This window comes from Salvia splendens, chromosome 10 (assembly GCF_004379255.2).
Source record: "Salvia splendens isolate huo1 chromosome 10, SspV2, whole genome shotgun sequence".
Lineage (NCBI taxonomy): Eukaryota > Viridiplantae > Streptophyta > Magnoliopsida > Lamiales > Lamiaceae > Salvia > Salvia splendens.
The window spans coordinates 4,954,981-4,976,825 of NC_056041.1; the positions used below are offsets into that span (position 1 = coordinate 4,954,981).

General features: G+C 38.7%; 5 protein-coding genes across 5 annotated transcripts; 2 read left to right on the plus strand and 3 right to left on the minus strand.

Annotated features, from left to right (window-relative positions):
• Positions 1–503: 503 nt before the first annotated feature.
• Positions 504–2,140, minus strand: LOC121751831 (zinc finger MYM-type protein 1-like). Its single transcript, XM_042146626.1, has 4 exons — positions 1,641–2,140; positions 1,019–1,519; positions 655–934; positions 504–512 (listed from the first exon to the last, which is right to left on the minus strand). Exons 1-4 carry the CDS (start codon positions 2,138–2,140, stop codon positions 504–506), a joined length of 1,290 nt encoding a protein of 429 aa, XP_042002560.1.
• Positions 2,141–3,194: 1,054 nt separating this feature from the next.
• LOC121753353 (sodium-dependent phosphate transport protein 1, chloroplastic-like) lies at positions 3,195–7,752 on the minus strand. Its single transcript, XM_042148635.1, has 10 exons — positions 7,227–7,752; positions 6,924–7,031; positions 6,526–6,681; positions 6,187–6,402; positions 5,855–6,064; positions 5,489–5,626; positions 4,453–4,554; positions 4,273–4,338; positions 3,906–3,990; positions 3,195–3,654 (listed from the first exon to the last, which is right to left on the minus strand). Exons 1-10 carry the CDS (start codon positions 7,587–7,589, stop codon positions 3,557–3,559), a joined length of 1,542 nt encoding a protein of 513 aa, XP_042004569.1. The 5' UTR covers positions 7,590–7,752; the 3' UTR covers positions 3,195–3,556.
• An 849-nt stretch (positions 7,753–8,601) lies between these two features.
• Positions 8,602–12,162, plus strand: LOC121752189 (protein LTV1 homolog). The gene is made up of 6 exons (XM_042147127.1): positions 8,602–8,870; positions 9,201–9,652; positions 9,946–10,359; positions 10,464–11,042; positions 11,254–11,381; positions 11,777–12,162. The coding sequence occupies exons 2-6, from the start codon at positions 9,230–9,232 to the stop codon at positions 11,778–11,780; spliced, it is 1,548 nt and encodes a 515-aa protein (XP_042003061.1). The 5' UTR covers positions 8,602–8,870; positions 9,201–9,229; the 3' UTR covers positions 11,781–12,162.
• Positions 12,163–12,828: 666 nt separating this feature from the next.
• On the plus strand, positions 12,829–15,985 carry LOC121750092 (RNA polymerase II degradation factor 1-like). The gene is made up of 3 exons (XM_042144548.1): positions 12,829–13,092; positions 13,729–14,019; positions 14,579–15,985. The coding sequence occupies exons 1-3, from the start codon at positions 12,946–12,948 to the stop codon at positions 15,725–15,727; spliced, it is 1,587 nt and encodes a 528-aa protein (XP_042000482.1). The 5' UTR covers positions 12,829–12,945; the 3' UTR covers positions 15,728–15,985.
• A 371-nt stretch (positions 15,986–16,356) lies between these two features.
• LOC121750091 (protein SMAX1-LIKE 6-like) lies at positions 16,357–21,073 on the minus strand. The gene is made up of 3 exons (XM_042144547.1): positions 19,561–21,073; positions 18,506–18,752; positions 16,357–18,386 (listed from the first exon to the last, which is right to left on the minus strand). Exons 1-3 carry the CDS (start codon positions 20,751–20,753, stop codon positions 16,599–16,601), a joined length of 3,228 nt encoding a protein of 1,075 aa, XP_042000481.1. The 5' UTR covers positions 20,754–21,073; the 3' UTR covers positions 16,357–16,598.
• Positions 21,074–21,845: the final 772 nt, after the last annotated feature.

Here is a 21,845-nt window from a genome sequence, read left to right on the forward strand (position 1 = left end):
ATACCATTCAATCGTGCATCTCTTCTCACAACATCAACAAAAGTTTCAAGTTGTTTAAACAATTCAGTATGTTGAGTCGATGTGAAGTCCTTTGGGTAAAGAGTAGCAAGATGAACAAGCTTATGAACATTAAAAGCAGTGAAATCATTTTTTGGATGGAGGCATGCCATACAACTTAGCAAGTCTGTGGATGCCTCAGAGAAACGATTTTCCATCTCTTGTGTAAGTAAGTCGACGACCTAATTGACACACAAGAAAGATTAAATATCAAGATGATTCTAATTTAGTAAATGAATAAGATATTAAATTTCAAATTACCTGACAAAATATTTCAACGCGATAATGATGGTAGTTCTTGATGTTTGAACCATTCCTCTTACTAATCCGCTTTGGAGCATCATCATCCATGTTTGTTATTGAAATGTCATTTGCCCCACAAAAATCATTCACTTCTTGCAAGAAAGTATCCCATCCAAATTCTCGAAATGATCTCAAGCTTTCTTTCACATTCCCTATCAAGAAAATCGCATTTAAAATATCTTGATCTCTTTGTTGAAAGGCACAAGACAATGGTTGAATAACCCCCAACAAATGTTTCATCAACATAAGGATGAATACAAATTCAAAAGTCTCCATTTTCTGTACGAGACCTACAGCTTTGCCCCTTGTTTCATATTCTTCTCCATCAACAAGTACGTTTTCAAGTACTTCGGTTACTGACTGCCACATATTTGCAAGACGAATCACGGTGACATAATGAGATCCCCATCGAGTATCACCTGGTCTCTTCAAAGAAGTTTCTTGATTTTGGCCTCTACCAGTACCGATTTCCCCATTCTCTATCATTTCAACTAGTCTATCGTGCTCAATTTGTCGAATCATATCAGCCCTTTTGCAAGAAGAACCACATGTTGTGGCAATCGAGATAAGATAACTGAAAAAATCACAAACATATTGATTTGTCTTGCACACGGCCACGCATACCAATTGAAGTTGGTGGGCAAAACAATGGACATACCAAGTTGATGGATTTTCCTTTAAAATTAGTGCTTTCAATCCATTGCATTCACCTCGCATGTTTGATGCTCCATCGTATCCTTGACCTCTCAATCTTGACAAAGATAACTTAAACTTAGCAAATACGAAGTCAATTGCCTCTTTCAAACAAACTGATGAAGTTTTTTTGACATGAACCAAAGCTAAAAACATTTCAATTATCTGGCCATCCTTGTTCACAAATCTTATGACAATTGCCATTTGCTCCTTTGTTGAGCAATCACGTGACTCATCAACTAGGATCGAAAAGTGTTTGTCTCCAAGTTCTCCCAATATATCAAGTGTGGTTTCCACCGCACAAGCATTAGCCATGTCTTTTTGGACTGATGGAGAAGTCATTTGGTTATTTCCAGGGGCATTTTTCAAAATCACTTTACCAACTTCATCATTCCTCAAACCATACCACTCTAATAACTCAAGAAAATTACCTTTGTTCAAAGACGTAGATGACTCGTCATGTCCTCTAAAAGGCAAACCTTGAATCTAAAGAAAACGAACTACATCAACAGTTGCAGTCAATCGAATTCGATATTCCTTTTCTTTTTGTTGTCATACCTCTACTTACAACATAAGTCACACTTTACCTTTGATTGACAAAATTTTCATATTCTATCCTTGCTTTGTGGTGTGCACTACTTTTATCCCCAACATGCGCCTTGAATTTTTCTAGTGCTTTTTTCCAATTAGAAAAACCACAACTAGTGAAGGCTTCATCTCCCGGTGCCACATAACCACGCTTGAAAAGAAAACAGTAAAAGCAATATGCGACATGTTTCGCTTCACTATATTCTAGCCAATCATAATCTTTGTACCAAGCATCTCTAAAACTCCTATTATCTTTTCCTTGACGCGTTTTTTGAAAAATATTACCCTTTGGTTGACAAGGGCCTTTTGCTACATATTCTCTACGAATACGATCCCGGATATTCACACCATATTCTGCAATTGGTTTTCGCAAACCTGGATCTGCCTTGATTTCACTTTCATTTATATCATTCTCCATCAAATTTTCTTCAGCATTCTGTGCTTCTAGTTCTGGACAAGAATCCAAAATTCTTGGTCTTTTTCCAAAATATTTCTCCATACCTAATGAAACAAAAAAGGTATAATTATAAAATATTATAACAAAGTAACTATCATTTACTCACTTTATACTATCCATGGGACCACACTTTGTCATTAGCATTTACCACATGCCACATGGAACCCACCCAATGTTTTATATATACACCACTAACCACTTCGGCACTTCTCATTTTACAGTCATTCCAAATTTCCAATCTCTTTAAAATTCAAATGCAGTTGTTGTATTTTTTTTCCTATTTCAAGTTTCAACTATGAGTTGTTGCTGCCTCTTTAATCTTCTAAGCTACTTTTTTTTCCTATTCCAAAAGGAAAATATTTAATCTTTCCTCAATGGCTAAATGCCTAAATCTACAAATTCAAAGACATGAATTTGAATTTTAAAACACAACACACCTTCAAATTTATGAAATTATGCTTCTGGAATTTGAGAATGGTTGGGCTTCTTCTTGAGATGGAAATTGGAGAGGCAGCAGCCAGCAGGGGCGGACTTGTGGAGTTGTGGACTTGTGGTTGTGGAGTCCGGAGGGTGGACGGCACGGAGGAAATCAAAGCTTCGCTGGGAGCAGACTCGTCACTCCCTCCACCAGAGCGTATGGAATTTGGGATTTCTTTATGGCTGAAGTTTATTCATTATTATTTTTTATTTATTAGAGTTTAATTTTATTGAAAAGGTAGATACGATTGAGCTTTTAGTTCTTTTTTAATTGGGCTTGAGTTGAGTTTTAAAATTTTATTTCAATTGAACTTGGGAGATAATGGTTATTTTTTTTCGGTCAACGGGGCGACGTCGGAGACAACGGAGGGGACGGATATGGAAAATATACATCCGAGATAAGGGAAAATTAGTCGCATGAAGGGGGCGACCGCCCCCTCCTGCCCCCGGATCCGCCACTGAGTTGCACGTGTATGTCAATTCAGTTAACCAATTTAATTTTGACTGATATTCAAATTATGTTTAATTCAGAATAATGTTTAAATTTGTGTACATATTCACAAAATTTTAAGTTCGGTACTCTACTTTTTAAAGAAACAAAACTGCAAGTCAACCCAACTTACAAAAAGTTACTACTTCAAAGAATTTCGGTAAATACCAATTTTACAGCAGTCAGAAAAAAAAGATATAAGACTGCACAACATTAATCTATCATCACAAATAATGAAGCCTTTCCAATCACATATTATCAATGAATTCGTGTACATAATACATATATATACATCAAGGGCACCTTCAATTGCTGAATCCTTGCTTCCCATGGTTTCCGGCTCAGACTCGGAGTCAGTCTGCTCTGCTCGGTTCATGAAAGGCTCCTCGCAGCAAAAAACGAGCCTATAAATGGGCTTTGTTTGCAGCAGAGCTAGCTAGATTCCTAAGTTTATTACTGTATCCTGTATGTTTCAAGGTCCGGATCCAGGCTCAATCAATGATCTTCTCGCCAGTCGAGAAAAGGTTCCACACCACGGTCCCAACTAAGTAGAGCCCCACAGACACTTCGAAAACATTATCCCACGAACCTGAAAAACCAAACTAGCCCATCAAACGCGATAGTAGTAAAAAACCAACGAGCAAGCAGCTGTGCACTTCAGGAACCGATTGTTAGAAGATTTCGTTGGCTTATGTTGCATTAACACATTCATGGAAGATATAGTCCAGTAATGAGATCATGTCTGAGCTTAATTAGTAGCGTTTCATCATCTGCGGCCTAGGCCAACAATTTTTTTTTGACCACATATATATATCACACCAGTAATTTCAAAGGACATACCATGTTGCAAGATATAACCAGTTGTCGCGGTTCCGAAAACTCCAGCCAGCACTCCAGCAGTATTAGATAGACCAAGCAATACACCCTGTAAAGGTTTTATTAAAGAAGAAGATATTGTTAAACAGCACTCTTCCATCCATCCCCAATATCTTACTATATGTTTTCTGTTCGTATTAGCATGTATAATTTCACTCGAAACAACATATGAAGCTCGGATGTCTTCCGAGTTTCTTCAGAAAGTACTACTCATTAACCTTGATATTAAGAACTCCAACTATGTTTCCTTTGACTAAAACTTATCAAAGTTTATTATGTCAGTATATACCTTCAGTCACAAAAACAGGAAAGATTAGGTGGAAGTACGTACTGAATATCGAGGAGCAATATCTTGATGATTCGAATATAATCCTGATTGTGAAAAGGCATCAGTTCCCTGCAAAAAGGATTACTCAAGGAAATCACAAACAAACTAAACAACAAATATGCAAGGACGGCGACTAAACTACACCATGATTTTTATGATTTCTGAACAGTATAATAAACATACCTGGCTGCAAGCCATACACAAAACTGCCATAGCAGGGGAATCAATATGGCTCAACTGAGTCAAGAAAAACGCTGGGCCTAAGAATCCAACCGTCTGCATCATCTGTACAAGACAACGAATAATATGAACAGTGAAATAAGAAAATCCTCGTTTCCTCATGTTCAAGTCGGGATATTATCAAATGTAGGTGGTGCGATTGCCAATTTATTCAAGCACATAAAATTTACTACTATTTCCAAAGATGCAGCACAATTTCTGCCAAAAGTTTTTAAGTACAGAGATGGATAACTGACGACTTAATACATATGCAATTTGCACGTTCCTAAATAAACATAAAGAATACATTTTCCTGGGAAGCACTCAAAACAAGTAAATGCGTTGTAAATCTTGTGTTCCAGTATCAAACATGGTGAAAGGGTAATACATATGTATAGAATTATACTCTTCTTTAAGCATATTTTAGACTTGTACTCTTCTTTCCTTATATACTATAGCTCTTGTTTCGGAGGGAGAGATAGAACTCACAGAGGTGAAAATTTAGATAATTATACGCCATCACACTATTTGGTCTGATTGATTGAGTAATTTTGGGCAAATGTTTTATCATGGGAAATAGTGTGATATCTAAAGCAGTGAGGCTGGGATGAGTGCGTGTTTATGTGCGAAAATCTTATTACTAATAGCAGTGGTGCAACTATATTTCTTTAGCTGTACAAAAGCAAAAGGCTTGTAAGGCACTTCCTCCAATCAGGGCAGTTTTTATACAGAGAGGCCAACAAAATCCCCTCCTAAAGAAATAGTGTCTGCTACACGATTTTACTTACATCATAATATATGTTCATAATATTGATTAGTAAGTTCCAGTCTATCTGATTCATTATTTAAAGTTGACTTGGTTCACTAGACTTCGACTTTAACTTGTACTACTATCTATTTTATCAAGTTTCAGTAATTCATCTCAAAATCAAAAGTAAGCAACAACATTCACTACTTTGACATGCATTCTTAGCTATATACAAAAGTAAAAGAGGAATACCTTTCTAACCACGGTTACCGATACACCTCTACTTACTAGAGTATCTGCAATCCAACCACCCAAATTGGCAGAAAATGCCATAGTAAGCCATGGAAAGACAGAAAACAGTCCTGACTCGGTGAGATTAAACTTCAACACCTACAAAAGAATATGGCATCATAAACTGAACTTACACATTGGTGTTCATAGATGATTGAAATATAAGCAACAAAGGACTGTATCCTTTGTCTGATCATGACAGATTCATAGAAATTTTCTTCAACATTATGAATCAAAACATGATTCATAGAATTTTTCTTCAACATTATGAATCAAAACATGATCTCACAGCCATAGGCAGTTGAGTAAAACTCAAATGTGCATTACCTGGTGATAATATGTAGGCATCCAGGTAAGAAGGATAAATGTTCCCCAATTGTGACAGAAGTGAGATACTATCAGAGCCCACACAGGTGGTTTTGATAATATCAATTTCCATGGTATCGATTTAGCTGGTTGCTTAGATATGCAGTTGCTAACAATGAGCTTTTTTTCTGCAGGCAGCAGTTGAGGATCCTCTGCTGGTGAACTGTGAGCCTGCATCATGCAAGCCTTGTCAATAACAGTATTAACTATTCGAAAGCTGGAAGAGTCTTAGAATTTTATTCATCTAGAACATGCCAATGTCTCGAGATGTTTCATACTAGTCAAAAATTTACCTTGTTAAGCCACAAAGCTAACCAAATTGTTCCAAGAGAACCAAATGAATAAAAGACGGATGGCCAGCCAAACTTGTGAATCAACATTGGTGAAAAAGCCAGACCGGTGACAGATCCAAGATACATCCCACTGTAAACCAATGCTAATGACCTACTTCTCTCGGATACAGGAACCCATTTTGATAGTATCGTATTCATAGCAGGCATTGCAACACCCTGCAAGAAAGAGATCTGGCTTTACCTCACAGACAATAATAATAGTAATAACTAGTATATTGTTTTTTAAATAAAAATTGACATCAAGAATAGCATTTGTCTGTCAAGGAGTATGTCGCTAACCTCTCCGATACCCATGAAAGCACGGACGACAAGTAAAAAAGGCAAACCAAGTTTTACCGCAACAGGTGTGAGTATTGTTGCTGCTGACCACCAAACTACACCAAATCCTAAAACAAATTTGCCACCAACGGTGTCTGCCCATATACCTCCTGCAATCTGACATTCATGTCATTGAAAAATTGATAAGATATCAACTGCATATATAGTGGATAAAGCAAGTGCCAACTCAGATTATGCATCTTAGATATATAGCATATTTAGCAGGTGAAAATAATAGACCAACTAAGAATCAAGACATCAGATTGAAAACTCAAGCTCAATGCCATACCAGTAAACCATATGATGCAGGTGAAAACAAATGATTTCACCACAAAAACAAGTAAAGATCGTCTATATACCTGAGTGAGAAGGTAACCCCAGAAAAAAGAGGACTGAATCAAACCAACTGTTGTCGGACTCCAGTTGTACTCTGATGCCATTGGAAGTATCGCAATGCTCATATTTACCTGAAATAAATTATATTATTTGCTTACATTTCTCCACAAAAGCTCCCAGAATCATGTGAGATGAAAGGTAGCCTAGACAGCCTTGAATCCCAAATGCGATGACAAGAATTGAGAATTTGTATTTATTTAGTGATTGGGATGATAAAGATGAAATCTTGACAACAACCACGCAATTAAATTGAGTAAAGAAATTACTCTATCCATATTGCAGAGCAGGAAAGCGGAGAAGCAGAGGAGCACAATCACCCATCGCTTCGGGAACTCTTCCCACCACGGAAGGTCGGCGGCGGCGCCGTCATCCGTGGCAAGAGCTTGGTCGAGCCGAGCCGAGTCCGGCGCCGACTCCACAGTATCCGACTTGACATCCGCCCGCACTCTTCCCCATCCTGCCCTCCAAATGAAGGCGCTCCCGCCGTGAATTAGGCGAAAGTGGGAGCTCCGGCAGGGGCGTAGAGGGAAAGGCGAGGGGCGGGGCTTGGAGTGGAGAGAGGGCTTCCCGGGGAGGTGGGATTTGGGAGCGGAGTTGAGAGAAATGAGCAGACCTCTGGCGGCGTTCATGGCTCACCAGAGAAAAATGGTTGAGTTGTTGAAATTCATTGGTTTATTCCGTTAGCGTGGGAATCATGAAATTTAAGCTTTGAGGTTTCGGGGAAGTGGTGATCGGTCCAACCACGTGTGATAGAATCCAAACCAGATAAACTCCTGTTATCGTCAACCCTTGATATTTTGGGTTTATAACACTGTTTTCTTACTCCAAGAATTTGTCAATCAATATATACATGTATATGAGTATGCTGTGGTCTGTGGAAGATAGAATCACAGCCATCAGCAACTAAACTATTGAGCATGAACGTTTTTTTATCCTATGTTCTATTCCAATTAGCTATCCTTTCATCTATGAATAATAAGTGTGATCAACTTTAATATAATATAAAGATTATAAATTTTTTAGAGATTTAATGGTCTGCAATTTATTACACTCCATATAATTTCAATTTATTTCTTATTTAAAATCTAAAAAAATAAAAAAACTACTAGAATTAGGATTTTGAATCAAATTTTAAATATAGTGTGTACTGAAAATGTCAATACGATTATTTAAATATGTCACGCAATTTAACATTGACATTATATATATGCATTGTATTAACTTAATAATTAAGTTAATGTAAAACAAAAATATGCTACTGTAAATTTAGTAACTTTGAAAAAAATCATTATATATTCATATTTTAACAAGTAATACCACCATTCGAATTGAATTTTTTATATTTTAAAAAATTATTTAACACTTTTAGTATCAACAAATTAACATGATTAATATGAATAGGCAGATAAACGAGTTTATGGGCATGTATGTTACACTGAAAATCAGTTTAAACGAAATAAGCTAGAATTTTATTTTAGTTAATGTGCAAGGATAAATTAAGTTTATATTTGTCATATGTACTATTACTAATTATTTATTGCTATATTTTTGAAGTACTCCTATCTTATCATTAACTGAAAAATTTAGAAAAATAAACTGGGCTCTATCTATATCTACTAGTACTACACATTGTTGGGCCCGAAGAGAAATAGAGAAAAGCAACGCAAGATAGATAAACCCTAGAAAAATCTCCACCCTTAGTCTCCATCACGTTTACGTATACTCCTCTCGGTTTCCTTCTCCCTCTCCGAATCTCCAGTGTTTGCGCCTGAATCGATACCGCTGCACTTCTACATCGCCATCCATTTCCTGCTTGTGTCTTTTCCTATTCAGCTCACCATCATCATTATCCACCCTCCTTTGAAGATATATTTAAAAGCTTGAAGCTTGAAGCTTCACACCCATTGCCGGTAAGGATTTTTTTAATCTTATTCCTCTTGTATTCTATCATTGAATTGAATTGAAAGATTAAATCAGGAGAAAGTTGCTCGTGAATTATGACTTGAATTGGAATCACTTCATAGTAATTGGATTCATGTAATGCTCAAGCTTGTTTTGAATTCATGACTTTGAATTAGGATTAGGGGTATTTCATAGTAATTTGGGATGTAGTCCATAGGAACTGCAAAGTAGTTTAGTTTGTAAGAACTGGATGATAACGATGATAAGGCCTAGTCATGCGAAGTTATAGTTATGTGTTGCTCTATGTTTCTGGTATATAAACTTCTTTTTTTGTCTAGTTTCAAGGTACATAAGGATACCTGAAAATATGGGGAAGAAGAAATTCTTTGATAAGAAAAAATCGGCCACATTCCAGCTCATGGCCAGGGACACATCTGATCCGAATTACTCATCGGACCCAATGGGTGATCGTGTTTTTGTCCGTGTAGACAACAATGAGTATATACCTACCACAATGGAAGACTCCGCTGATCCTGACTCAATTTATGCTGATGCCCCTGATGATTATGATGATGAGGATCCATATGGTGGCTCTGGAGAAGTGGTTGACCACAAATCTAAAACTACGGGATTGCCTGATCATATACGAAGGGAGATTCTGGAGCTAGGGTTTCCAGATGATGGGTACAATTATCTGGCCCATATGCGGGAGATAAAGAACACAGGCGGTGGTTCAACATATTTTAATAATCCCAAGGCTGATGTCCATCAGCTTCCGCAAGATGTTAAGGTATAACTGGATTCATCTATCTATAAGTTCTACAAAAGTGAAATTCAGTTTTATATTTTGTAACAATTCATATTTATGCTAGTTAGAATTATATCAATCTCTTCAATTGATGGGCTGGACATGGATGCTGTAAAGTCTTACATTTCTTATGCGGTAAAATCAGTTATTGAGTTTTAGCACCTTATTGCTTGTATTGAGTTAGTATAACACTATAGTGTCATGATTTTGTGTTTTTATTGATTATTGTGTAACTCTGTGTACTGCAATTAATACTTTACTTTTCAATGTGGTAGGCCTATGATGCTTCAAGGGTTGAGGTTTCCAATCTGAGTGATGCCGTTGAGAAATCTATTTACAGTGTGGCAGCAAAGACTGTTGATGTGAGATTACATAAAGTGCTGGACCCTGAGATTGCGGCATTGCTAGATGATCGTAACTCTTCGGACTTTGGGTCTGATGTTGAGGACTTGGAAGAGGATTTTGTCGTCAAAGCAAATCTTTTCGAAGGAAGTGTTGGTCAAGAAGTTGATGAGACGTTTATTGGTGAAGAACTTGATGAGAAGTTGAGTTTTGCTTCAGGCTCAAGGTTTAATCATCCAGGGGTTCAGGACACCATTGCATCTGGCTCAACAGAGAATAGGTCTTCTTCATGCTTAGATAATGAGAAGCCTAGAGTTCGTCGCCCACTTGATGAGCAGTTTGATATGGTAAGTTTATGATTTGATATTTACTATATTTATTTTGTTCAGGTATCTGCTGTTTGTATTTTAGTAATATGTATACATGCTCACTTGGAAATTATTTAATGCAGCTTGAGCTCCAAGAATATGGTTCTGACAACAAAGAAGAATTTATGGGGTACATGGATGAGGAAGATTGCCAAGAGTCCCTTAAAGAAAAGCTGAGCAATGCTCTTGAGGGCCATCCATTAAATGTCTTGCATCATAACAATGAAGAACTTGATGATGAGCCCCCTGAACTAACTGCTGAAGTGATTCGCCGATGCAGAGAATATGCTGAAGTGTTTGAAGATCAAGATGATCAAGAAGTAGTGCTGGTTGAAGAGAGCAGCGATGAAGCAGAAGCTTGGGACTGTGAGACTATTGTAACTACTTATTCAACACTCGACAATCACCCTGCTAAAATAGGAGCTCCAGAAGGGAGGAGGAAGAAGAAGATGGCTGAGGCATTGTCTGGATCTGCTACTGGCACCAACCAAGTTATAACACTTAGAGGGAGAGAGAGACTTCCCGTAGACTTTTTGCCTGCTAATAGAAAAAGAGTTGAAGAGAAGACAAAAGACGAGAAAGATGTGAATAACAAGAAAAGTGATCTACATAAAAAGAAGCCACGCGCACAAGAGTCGAAGGAGGAAAAGAAAGAGAGGAAGGTATAAATAGCCCTGTTTATCATGCCTCCTGCATATTTTCTGATAGCTATAGAGGAATTTTATTAATTAGTCTACTAATACTTAGCCATATCATTGATCATGATGACTTTTCCCTCTCCGCCCTGTCCTCCAACCATGCATGCACGCCTCCCTTCTCCCATTTCTGATGCTTAATGTACCATCATTTGAACACAAAACTATTATTTTGCAGTCTGCTGTGAAATTAGAACGACGCGAGGCACGGCAATTGAAAAAGGAAACAAAAGAGATTTATAAGTCTGAGTCTCATCGTGCTCAAAAAGTTGCAGCTTTCACTGGACCTTCATCTATTCATCTCATGTGAGTATATAACCGGTTGATTTATATGCAATAAGTGCTAGCCTTTGATCACTTACAAGTGATAATTTATCATTGTTCAAATAATTGGATCAGTTTCATTTTCTTAGCTCAACATTTTATACGATGCATGATACTTGATAATGACCAGTCGTGAAACAGATCTTTGGCAAAGTGAAGGAATGTCTGTACTTTTTTTGGATGCTATTGGTGGGAACTGTTGTGGTTGATATAAAAATTGAGACAAACACATTGATATCGAACACTATTTACTGTGCTGAATTAATTTATATCTATAGGTTCACTAGATCTTATCTGGGTGATCTCTATTATTTCACATTTAAATATGAATACTGATTACTTATATTCTTTCTATGTTTCTTGTTTGTCATTTGCAGGTAACTTTCAGGGACATTTCTGTATTGCACGGTCGCTACCAAGACAATATCAGATAGTCCTTGCCCGTCTTAGGCAGCTGGCTGGAGTCGGATAATGAGAAGTGTCAACTTAGATATTGTTCCTCTAAATTACGATTCTAATGCACTCTAGAGCCGGTCATGCCCTGTAAACCGTTTTGTTTGGCGATTAGATATCGACAACGGGTCGCTATTACTCATTATATATTTGATAGAGTTACGATGTTTGCAATATGAATTCGGTGTGTGATTTTGTTTTTGAAGGCTCGTGTGGTTGTTCATGATGAAACAACATGATTTTTCCAGGTTACTTGTTACTAGTATAACTTAGATTATGTGAGAATTTCAATATTATTTGATACCTATAACTTATGGCTTGCACTTTGCTGGGCAGTTCAATTTTATTTCACAATACTAGCTCACCCTCATCCCTAAATATAAACATGTTTTTTCGAATTTTAAGGTAGATTTGAATTAATTGGGTGTACCTGGAGATTTTCTTAACCTTAATTGAATACACTATTATTTTGTCTTATTCCATATTTCTACATTTGGTTTCTTAACCCTTTTGTGCTATGCATTCGGTGGTGATGGTGACATATTACATATTGGATTCTACATAGTGGTCCATACTTATAATTTTAAAAACTAGGAGTAATTATTATTACTTTATCAAAAACATTTAAAATTATATCTTTTATTAAACATCAAATCATAAACTTTGTATAAAACAAAATGTAAATTTTTTTCTATCATAATAAATTTGAATCTGAAACTCTGACCTCAAACATTTTCAAATACTCCATTATACTACCACTAGATTAAAACACAGATACAAACATTAACATTCTCAGTTTTAGATGATGATGTGTATATGTAATTGGTAAATATTTTTTCCTCTAATGCATAAGTCTAGGTAAGTAAGTAGTAAGAAATTTGAGTCTACAATAGCTAAAAAGTAAGACATTCTTATAGTAAATGTTTTAGCCTAAATATTTGACAATATAATAGGAGCGGCGGAGTACCATATTTTTCTCGTAGCTTTGTTATTAATTTTACAAGCTTTACAGTTTACACAGACCTTGCTTTTCTATCTTCCTATCTCCATCTCTCTCTCTCAATATATTTTCTCTCAGCAAACCCTAGTAGCAATGGCATCGGCACGCGCCCCAAATTCGGGTTCAAAATCGTTCGATTTCGGCTCAGATGATATTCTATGTTCTCACGAGGATTACGGAAATCAGGATGGAAATAATGGTATCCACACCGATCCTTCCATTGCACCCAATCCCTCCAAGGTATATTTCGTTTTATTTTATCATTTCTTGATGATTCGGAGCTTCTATTATGTTTTCATTTTCGCCTGCTGCGGTATTGGATTATTACGTTTGAATTAGGGTTTGCTGCTTTATTGAAGGTGTTGACTATTTTGTGTTGATGAGATTGATCGGTTCTACAGTTTTGAATTGATTTATGTCTTCTTTGTTAAATTATTAACTCGGACTCGTGACAAAAAAGTATCTGGTGCCTATGCAACGTTCTGTTTGATTCGTGCTGCAGTTCCTTATTGCCTGTGATTTATGTGTTAAATGTGTTTTTCGGTTCAGATTAACTGTTTGTGGAATTCCCGAATACGATTAAACTTAAGGAGTGGGTTTGTAAACTGAGGGATCTGAGGTTATATTTGGTTGAGGAAAAAAATGAATGATTGAGATGAAAAGCATTTAAATGTTATGAGCCGTCGATGGTTTGCTGAATACCTATTCTGTGCACATTAGTATCTTGTTCCATCTGGGTTCTGAGTTTGTAGTCAGCAGCATTAGTTTTTTTTGGACTGTGTTCAAAATGCTGGGCTTGTTTCTGCTGATATTTTATTTATTTTTTAATTAAGATTGACCAAGTGTCATCGCTGATATCTGCTCTGGATTAAACAGGAGTTTAACAAAAGCAGAATGGCGAGATCAGCTGTTTTTCCTGCATCAACTTATAGTACACCTGAAGAATCATCATTTAGTCATGATGTAATCTCCACTGTTGGTAACACCATGAAGAAATACACTGACAATATCATGCGTTTTCTTGAGGGAATTAGTTCACGGCTGTCACAGTTGGAATTATACTGTTACAATCTGGACAAATCAATTGGAGAAATGCACGCTGACTGGGTTCGTGATCATGGAGAGGCAGATTCCAAGCTCAGATCTCTGGAGAAGCATGTTCAAGAGGTATGTGCTGCAATTAATTTTGATATTCACCATTACCATTTATCAATTGATGTCATCTATCAGATGGGCATGGGCTCTTGTTCATTAGTGACATCCCCCTACTTTTCATTTCTGGAGAGTTTCCAGAAAATGTATAAGTATTCTGTTAAATCTTGATTTTCATGGAAACTGAAACTGAGCATTCTTTATTTCAAATCTTGAGTCTATACTCTAAAGTCTAAAGCATGTACTTTCTTGGATATTTATGGTCGGCATGCTATATATACTGTCACGATCGGTGGATATTTTGTTTAGAGTGTTTGCTGCTGTTTCTACACGTGCTGTTTGTTAAATATTTTCTTGAAACTGAACTGCAATTTGTCTACCAGTCATAAGCTATGCAAATTGAGATAGTGAGATGATACCATTGCAAACTAAACGTCTAAAGTACATCATTAGGTAAACTGCCAAGTTGGAAAAGAGTTGTCGTTCAAACATTTCTCTTTGATTTCTCCCTGTCTACCTTACTATGATTTATATCCAACCTTTCTGAATGATTGAACTAATAATTGGAATACAGGTGCACAGGTCTGTGCAGATTTTAAGAGATAAGCAGGAACTTGCTGATACTCAGAAGGAGTTAGCCAAACTTCAGCTTGCACAAAAGGATTCCACTTCAGCTAACACTAAACAACAGAATGAGGAGAGAACTTCTGCACCTGCTTCTGAACCTAAAAGTGCAGAGAACTCATCAGATTATCATGATCAGCAGTTGGCACTCGCACTACCTCATCAAGTAGCTCCACAGCCCTCTCACCATGCTCGGCCAGTTGAGCCTCAGCATCCTTCAATTGCACCCCAGTCATCCATGCCTCCACAGAGTATGGCGCAAGTACAGGCATACTGCTTACCTCCTCAACAAATGAACAATATACCCCCACCCCAACAATCTCAAACTCAGTACCTGCCGGCACAATCTCAAGTTCAAGACCTCTCCAGAATGGCACCACAGCAGTCCCAGCCTCAGGGAAACATGAGCCCGCAGGTTCAGTCATATCCACAGCAGTGGTCCCAGCAGCAGCCTGTTCAACAATCCCAACAGACAGCTATGCCACCACAGATTAGAGCATCCTCTCCAATGGTTTACTCTCCCTATCCTTCTGGTCAGCCAAATCAATCTCCTTCTGAAATGGCTCCTGGAAGCATGCATATGCAGGTATCATTTGCAGGAGCATCTCGACCTGGTTCGGCAGGTTCTGATGGATTACCTTATGGGTACGGTGCTCCTCCTGCCAGGCCAATTCAACAGCAGGTCCCGACACAACAACATAAGACTGGATACACAGCACAATCAGGAGATGGTTACATGCCTGGCGGGCCTCGTCCCCAACTTCCTCCAGGAAACACTTACATGGTTTTCGATGGAGAATCAGGAAAGGCGCATCATCTGCCTCCACAGCCTCAGTTCCAACAAAATGTTTATCCTCAGAATAGCATCCCTCCACAAAATCCACCACGTGTTCCTAGCAGTAATATGTTGGGCCCACCTCAGCCCATGCGTGGCCATCCTTACAGTGAGCTGATAGAGAAGCTGAGCAGCATGGGATACAGAAGCGACCACGTTCTTGGTGTCATTCAGAGGCTGGAAGAGAGTGGCCAGGCTATCGATTTCAATGCTGTGCTTGACAGGTTAAACGGACACCCTTCTGGTTCTCAGAGAGGATGGTAAGTGCACTCAACCAACTTGTGTGACTTTCATGTATTGAATTAATAAAGGATTGTGAGATGTACGCTCGCATAATTTCGTATATATTGGGATAAAGAGATGCACTTTTATCAGTAATCTCTTTCTCAAGCGTTTGTGGTAATTTGGAATGGTGCTGCTACTCAGCTTTTGTGACATGGTAGCCCTCAGTAGACTATGGTTTGTTTGTACGTAGGTTAAACTGCTTGCGCTCTTTTATTTATACATCTACCTTTTGAGAAATCTGGAATGGCATCTTTTTATATTCCCACGTTTCCTATTCTTTCTTACCAACAAATGCGAATGCAGTGCATCAACATTAAGCTGAGATTTCAATTTGGGGAAAAAAATTGGAAAATCGTGTAAAACACTTTATATAAGTAGCTAGTTATAGTATTTATGAAAGTTGTGGTATTGATTAGAATTTTTTTGACAATTTATAGTAAAAAGCATTTTTCTTTTTCCTTTGCGTTTTGTGTTTATGCAAACCTGCAACTGCTGCTATCCTAACATTCTTCTTTGCAACTTAGGAATACAAACAGAATTAAGGAAAAAAAGCAATGGAAACATGGAAGAAAATGTTATGTTCCGAAAATACACATGCAAGAGGTGCCTAACCCTTCAACTTCCATATCATTACATTAAGCATCATAAGAAAAATAAGAGAGACAAAATATAGTTCGCTGGCTATACCTCATACAGAAAGAAGTCATAGACAAGTTGCAATAAACCTATTTATTCCTTCTACTATATGCAAAACAGAAGCTAATGCATATCGTTACATGACCTAAACAAAGACATATATAGACAACATCTTATAAGAAATAATAAGATGCATACCTGACAAAAAGATCGGTTAAACGTTTATTTTCGCTGGAAGACACACTCTAGAGGCTTGTGCTTTCGCAACAAGCACGTCGTCACAGGGTACTAATTTCAATACAAAATCAGAAGCAACATTGCACCTTTTACAGGCTTCATCTATGCCCGAACAGAGAACCTGCTCAATCCAATCCGTCAATGCGTCCTCTCTTTCTGCCAACCAAGCAGCTGCAAGTATTTGGACCATTACTTGTCTATCAATTTCTAGAAGAACAGTGGCTCCAACTATCTTTCTCAACATTGCATCTATCTCCCTTAATATCTTCTGAGAGAGAGAATCGAAGTCAAATGGTTTAGACACCACCTTCTCATCCACAAGCTCGAGCAACTCTCCCAACCACGCCTCTGAATCATCCGAGTAATCATCATCACTTTTGTCAATATCACTATCCTCTCCCCCGCAATCAACAGGCAAGTTTAAGTCAAAGGATCTGGACAGTTGACAAGCACGTTTCGATATATCACCTTTGGTTGAGCCAACATTCATCAATTTTCTTTTACTCGAACATAATTGGTTAGGGGTTATTTCACTTGAGAAAAGTGAAACGACTGTAGAGCTATTCCTTCTGTAGATATCACCAACAGGTTCTACTAAAAATTGCATCTGCATATTTTTGGCCTCCAAAATTGTTTCTTCTGGAAACTCAGTGGCTTCTTTGCCAAAAAGCAGATCTTTACTTCCCATTACGACAGATGAGGCAAGGATAAATATGTTGTTACCGAGGAAGATGGTCCTGCCACGTGAATCTGGAAATCTACCTGTTTTGATGGCTTGAGATAAACTAGATCGAACCAAGAAATCAGCCTTTTCAACATTTTCAAGGAGCACAACAGAGTCCAGATGCTTGCTCAACATTCCAGCAAGGTAGTCAATTATCAGTTCCCTCCCAGGCTGCATTTTGAGGTATTTTGAATCATAACAATCAACAACGTAGCTGAATGTGTTCGTATCATGAGTAGAAAGATCCAAATATAGCAAGTGGTCCTCTCTCCCAAATGCTATCTCGGCAACAGATGCAGCTATTTTTCTCTTCCCAACTTTATCAGGCCCCACAAAGCTCAGCCAAAGATTCCTCTTCTTTGAGCAATGATATCTTGCATTTTCATTTTTGCATCGTGACACAGTTCGACCAATAATTTGAATGGCTTCCGACTGCCAATAAACCTTTTCAGCCAGAACATGCCATTGGTGTTCGAGGTCCTTTGCATACATCTGCTTTCCATGATGTTGAGAATAAGATGAAGATTGAGAAAGTTGAGTCAGAGACTTCTCAAGGCTTCTAGATGATTCAAAATTCTGAAGACCACTGCAATCATCTCGCAAGCTGGGATTTCTTCTGAAGTCCCCAGAAGAATCCCAAAATGTTCCAAGCGTCAAATCTGTGGCCACAGAGACAACAGAGGTTGAAGATGTGCAAACAATGGGCAGGCTCATCCTTTGCTGAGAGCTATATGACTTCTGAAAATCATTCATCCCCAAACCTTGTGCTGGTACTTCAGCCTGCACAATTACTCTGGAAGAGTCTGACAGCATGCAAGTACTCATATTAGTTACATTGTTTCCATCGGATAATGAACCCGCACTAACTGCATCTTTTCGTGTGGGTACATGCTGCAGCGTTTTTGCAATAAAAGTATGTGGCTTTGGTAGAGTTGTATCCACTTGAGATGCCTGAGAGTGATGAAGCCTCTGGCAGATGCCACTCCATTTTCTCTGCAAGGCCAATATTTTTGCATCCAATATAGTTTTGTCTTTATTAGCCTGCACTGAAATGACAGACCACCTGTTTACCAAACATCTCCTACCAACTCAAACAATATAATTCAGAAATGTACCAATCTAAGCCAAAACACAAGTTTGAATTTGAAGGAGTCACAAACCTCTTCCGTGCAGGATTTCTTGCTTGTTTCACATTCAGCAATTTGCAGCCATGGAGATAAATTTACTGATTGCTTATCAGCAACTGAATTGGTTGAAACTCCCTTCGGGACATCAGAAACTTCTTTCTCATACTTTTCATTGCACGAGCTGCATAGTTTCATGGGTTTCGTAACATTTGTGCATGGACTTTTAAGCTCAGATGACATAGAGAAGAATCCACCAAATGGAACAAAAGACCTCATCAAGCTGCAGGCATATGAGGTTACAACTGTCAAACATACTTAGAACATGTTCATAAGATAAAGGAAACCAGCCTTTTGAACTTTGTAGTATAGAATTTTCAATTTTCTCCAGGACTGAGAAGAATTAAGACAAAGAAAGTTTAAGCATTTTAAGGAGTAGTGAGTTTATTAGGTCGATTATTCCCAGTGATGTACTTGAGAACCATGTAGTTAATCCATTTTGGTTGTTTGGATGCATTCAAGATCCATCACTCTCATTACATGACTGTGTTCAGATGATCCAAAACCCACTTGAATTAAGTAGCAACTGAAATCAATTGATTTCAGATCAAATCCCTCAATCCAAACATAAATGTCAAAATAACTAGGGCAGGTATCCAGATCCATCAAGTATGTGATTGCAACAAACTAAAATCATCATAAACAATTTTTTCCCACCATCTAAAATTGTAATAGTATCATTTTCAAGATTTCAACTGAGTTCTATGCACCCAGCCTACAGAATGCTCGACGAAACAACAGTTCCGTCTTGCAGTGATTTGCAAGTGAGGGACAGAAATCAAAACCATCAAACAAATGCACAATCTGAAAGATGAATACTGAAAATAAAACCAATATCCAAGTTCAAACCAGCAACTTCCTTGTTCCAAACCTCACCAATCCATCTTTCAATTAAATTATTAGTAAAAGACTAAAACTACTCAGCAACTTGTCCATAGCAATAAAACAAAATGAAGCACGCATCACTAAAACATTAAAATAATTACTCCAACAAGAAGAGACAAACCAAGATAAAAAAGTGCAGCAATGACCTGGACTTGAAAGGGTTTACTCCCATGGATGAAGCAGTGATAGGCAGCAGATGCAAATCCAGATCCATCTCAATACAAGGAAACAGCTCTATCAGATTCTTGTAGCCATCATCATCAGCCAAGAAGCCGATCAACCACAGCTTTCCACCACGGTTGATCAACAACCTCTTCAGCTTCAAAACCACATTACTGGCAAATTCCACCAATTCAGCATCCAAAAATGCCTTCAAATCCCCACAGTTGGCGATAATCCCGGTGCCCTGGCAATTTTCGACTAATTCATGGACTTCTTTGAACTTCAACCCTACCATCTCTTCGCTGAAACGCTCACCGATGCACTCAGAAATCTCACGTTCGATCGAAAACACAGTCAATCCATCAAGTTCTTTAGGCAAAACTCCAGCTTCGCCCTTCTTCAAACAATCTACAAAGTTCCTATAAGCATCATTTCCAGCCGCGCCAATGAGCAAGGGATTTCTCCTAGTTTTCTTCAACAGAACTTCCCCAATTTTTCTCGGATTCTCATCGAGTTTCTCCACCGCAGCAGCATCGATGAAGGGGAAACTGCGAGCGCGTTTGTCCAGCTCGAAATTGTCCAGACCACACGCATACAGAGGCGGCGGCCGTGATGCCGTGAAAGCGAATCTGGACACAGAGAGAGGATTCAGAACCGCCAGCTTGATCTCCTGAGTCCGGAACCCGGCATCGCCGAAGACGCGGCTGACGATCGGATCATCTAAAATCGAAGTTAAGAAATGCTTCAGCTCAACTTTCACCGCGGAAATCGACGGCGTACCCTGCGGCGAACTCGAATTCAGCTGCTGCTGATACAGATGGAACGTCTCCGGATGGCGCCTCTGGCTCGCCTGCGATCTCTTGATCGCCGCCATCAGAGAGTTCGAAACCGGCGGCTCCTCCGCGGCGGCCGATTTTGACGCCGAAACCCTATCGAGCGCGACGCCGACGCAGAGCTCCAGGGCGCGGAACTGGCGCCGTGGGGAGAACGCGCTGCTCCAGGCGCGTGTGCAGGCATCGCGGAGAGGAGAGGCAGGCACAGCCAGTAGAGCGGACACCACGTGCAGCGTGGTCGTCTGCGCGTGGCTGCGGCGCCTGGCCGCCGCCACGGCGTCGTCCAGCACCGCCGCCGCCGAGTTCGACAAGCATTGGCGGGCTGTACCCACCGGCGTCGGCATCGGCCACCGAGCTTATCCGTAATAGTAATATAGTACTATAATTAAAATAATACACAAATACCAATAAATTAAAATAATTCCGAAACTGGGGGTTTGCTTGCTTCGCTTTTTTCAATATTTTTTTGGGCCTTTTGTGTGAAAGGGATTTCACTTCTCTTTATTTGTGTAAAATAATTTGAAGAATGGGGTTTGCAGTATAATTTATTGGGAGTTGCAGAAGCAGTGGTAAAAGAAAGGAGTAGTAGAATTTGAGTTGGTGCACGAAGAGAGAGAAAGTGGGGTGAGAAGGCGATGGGAATATCACACAGACATCACACCAAAATCCTGAGGCATAGATTCTGTATCAGAATTGGAGGAAGAGAGATTTGTTTAGAGCATCTCCAGTGGGTGGACATCCCACTAGGACATCCACTAGGACATCCCAAAAACACCTCCTGCCACGTCATTAGGACTTCCCATCCCACTGCCACGTCACTAGGACATCCCCTCCTATGTCCGCCCTTCCCACTAGGACATCTCGCAATAAAAAAAATCACAATAATTTAATTACGTAAAAACGGAAATATAATTTTGACACGGAATACGGAAAAGCAAAATACGGGCAAAAATACATATTCATAAAACATAAAAAAAACATAGTTAGAAAAAAGCAAAATACATAGTCATTCGAAAAAAGAAAAATACATAATCTGTTGGATATTTTAGTGTAATTGGATTAACTTGATTGATCAATATAATTATAACGAGACATCAAATAAGTTGGAAGTGCGGAGTGCACACTTATTTGAATTCGTTATGATTAGACGGGGGTTCGGGGGCAGCGCCCCCGAGAGCGGGGTCCAAGGGGCAGAGCCCCTGGCTGGGGTCGAACTGTACAGAAATCTTCATCCGGAAATGGAATTTTCGATAATTGAAGGACCAAAATTGCAATTTTATAACCCCGCCAACAATCAGTTATTTTCGGTTGTGAAATGAAGGGATGCAACGTTTCATCCTAAACCTCTACATAATCCAACATCCCCGGCTCACTCCGCGTTGAAATTAAGTTCAACGAGCCGTATATATAGAGTTTTAAAAAAAAAAAAATTAATT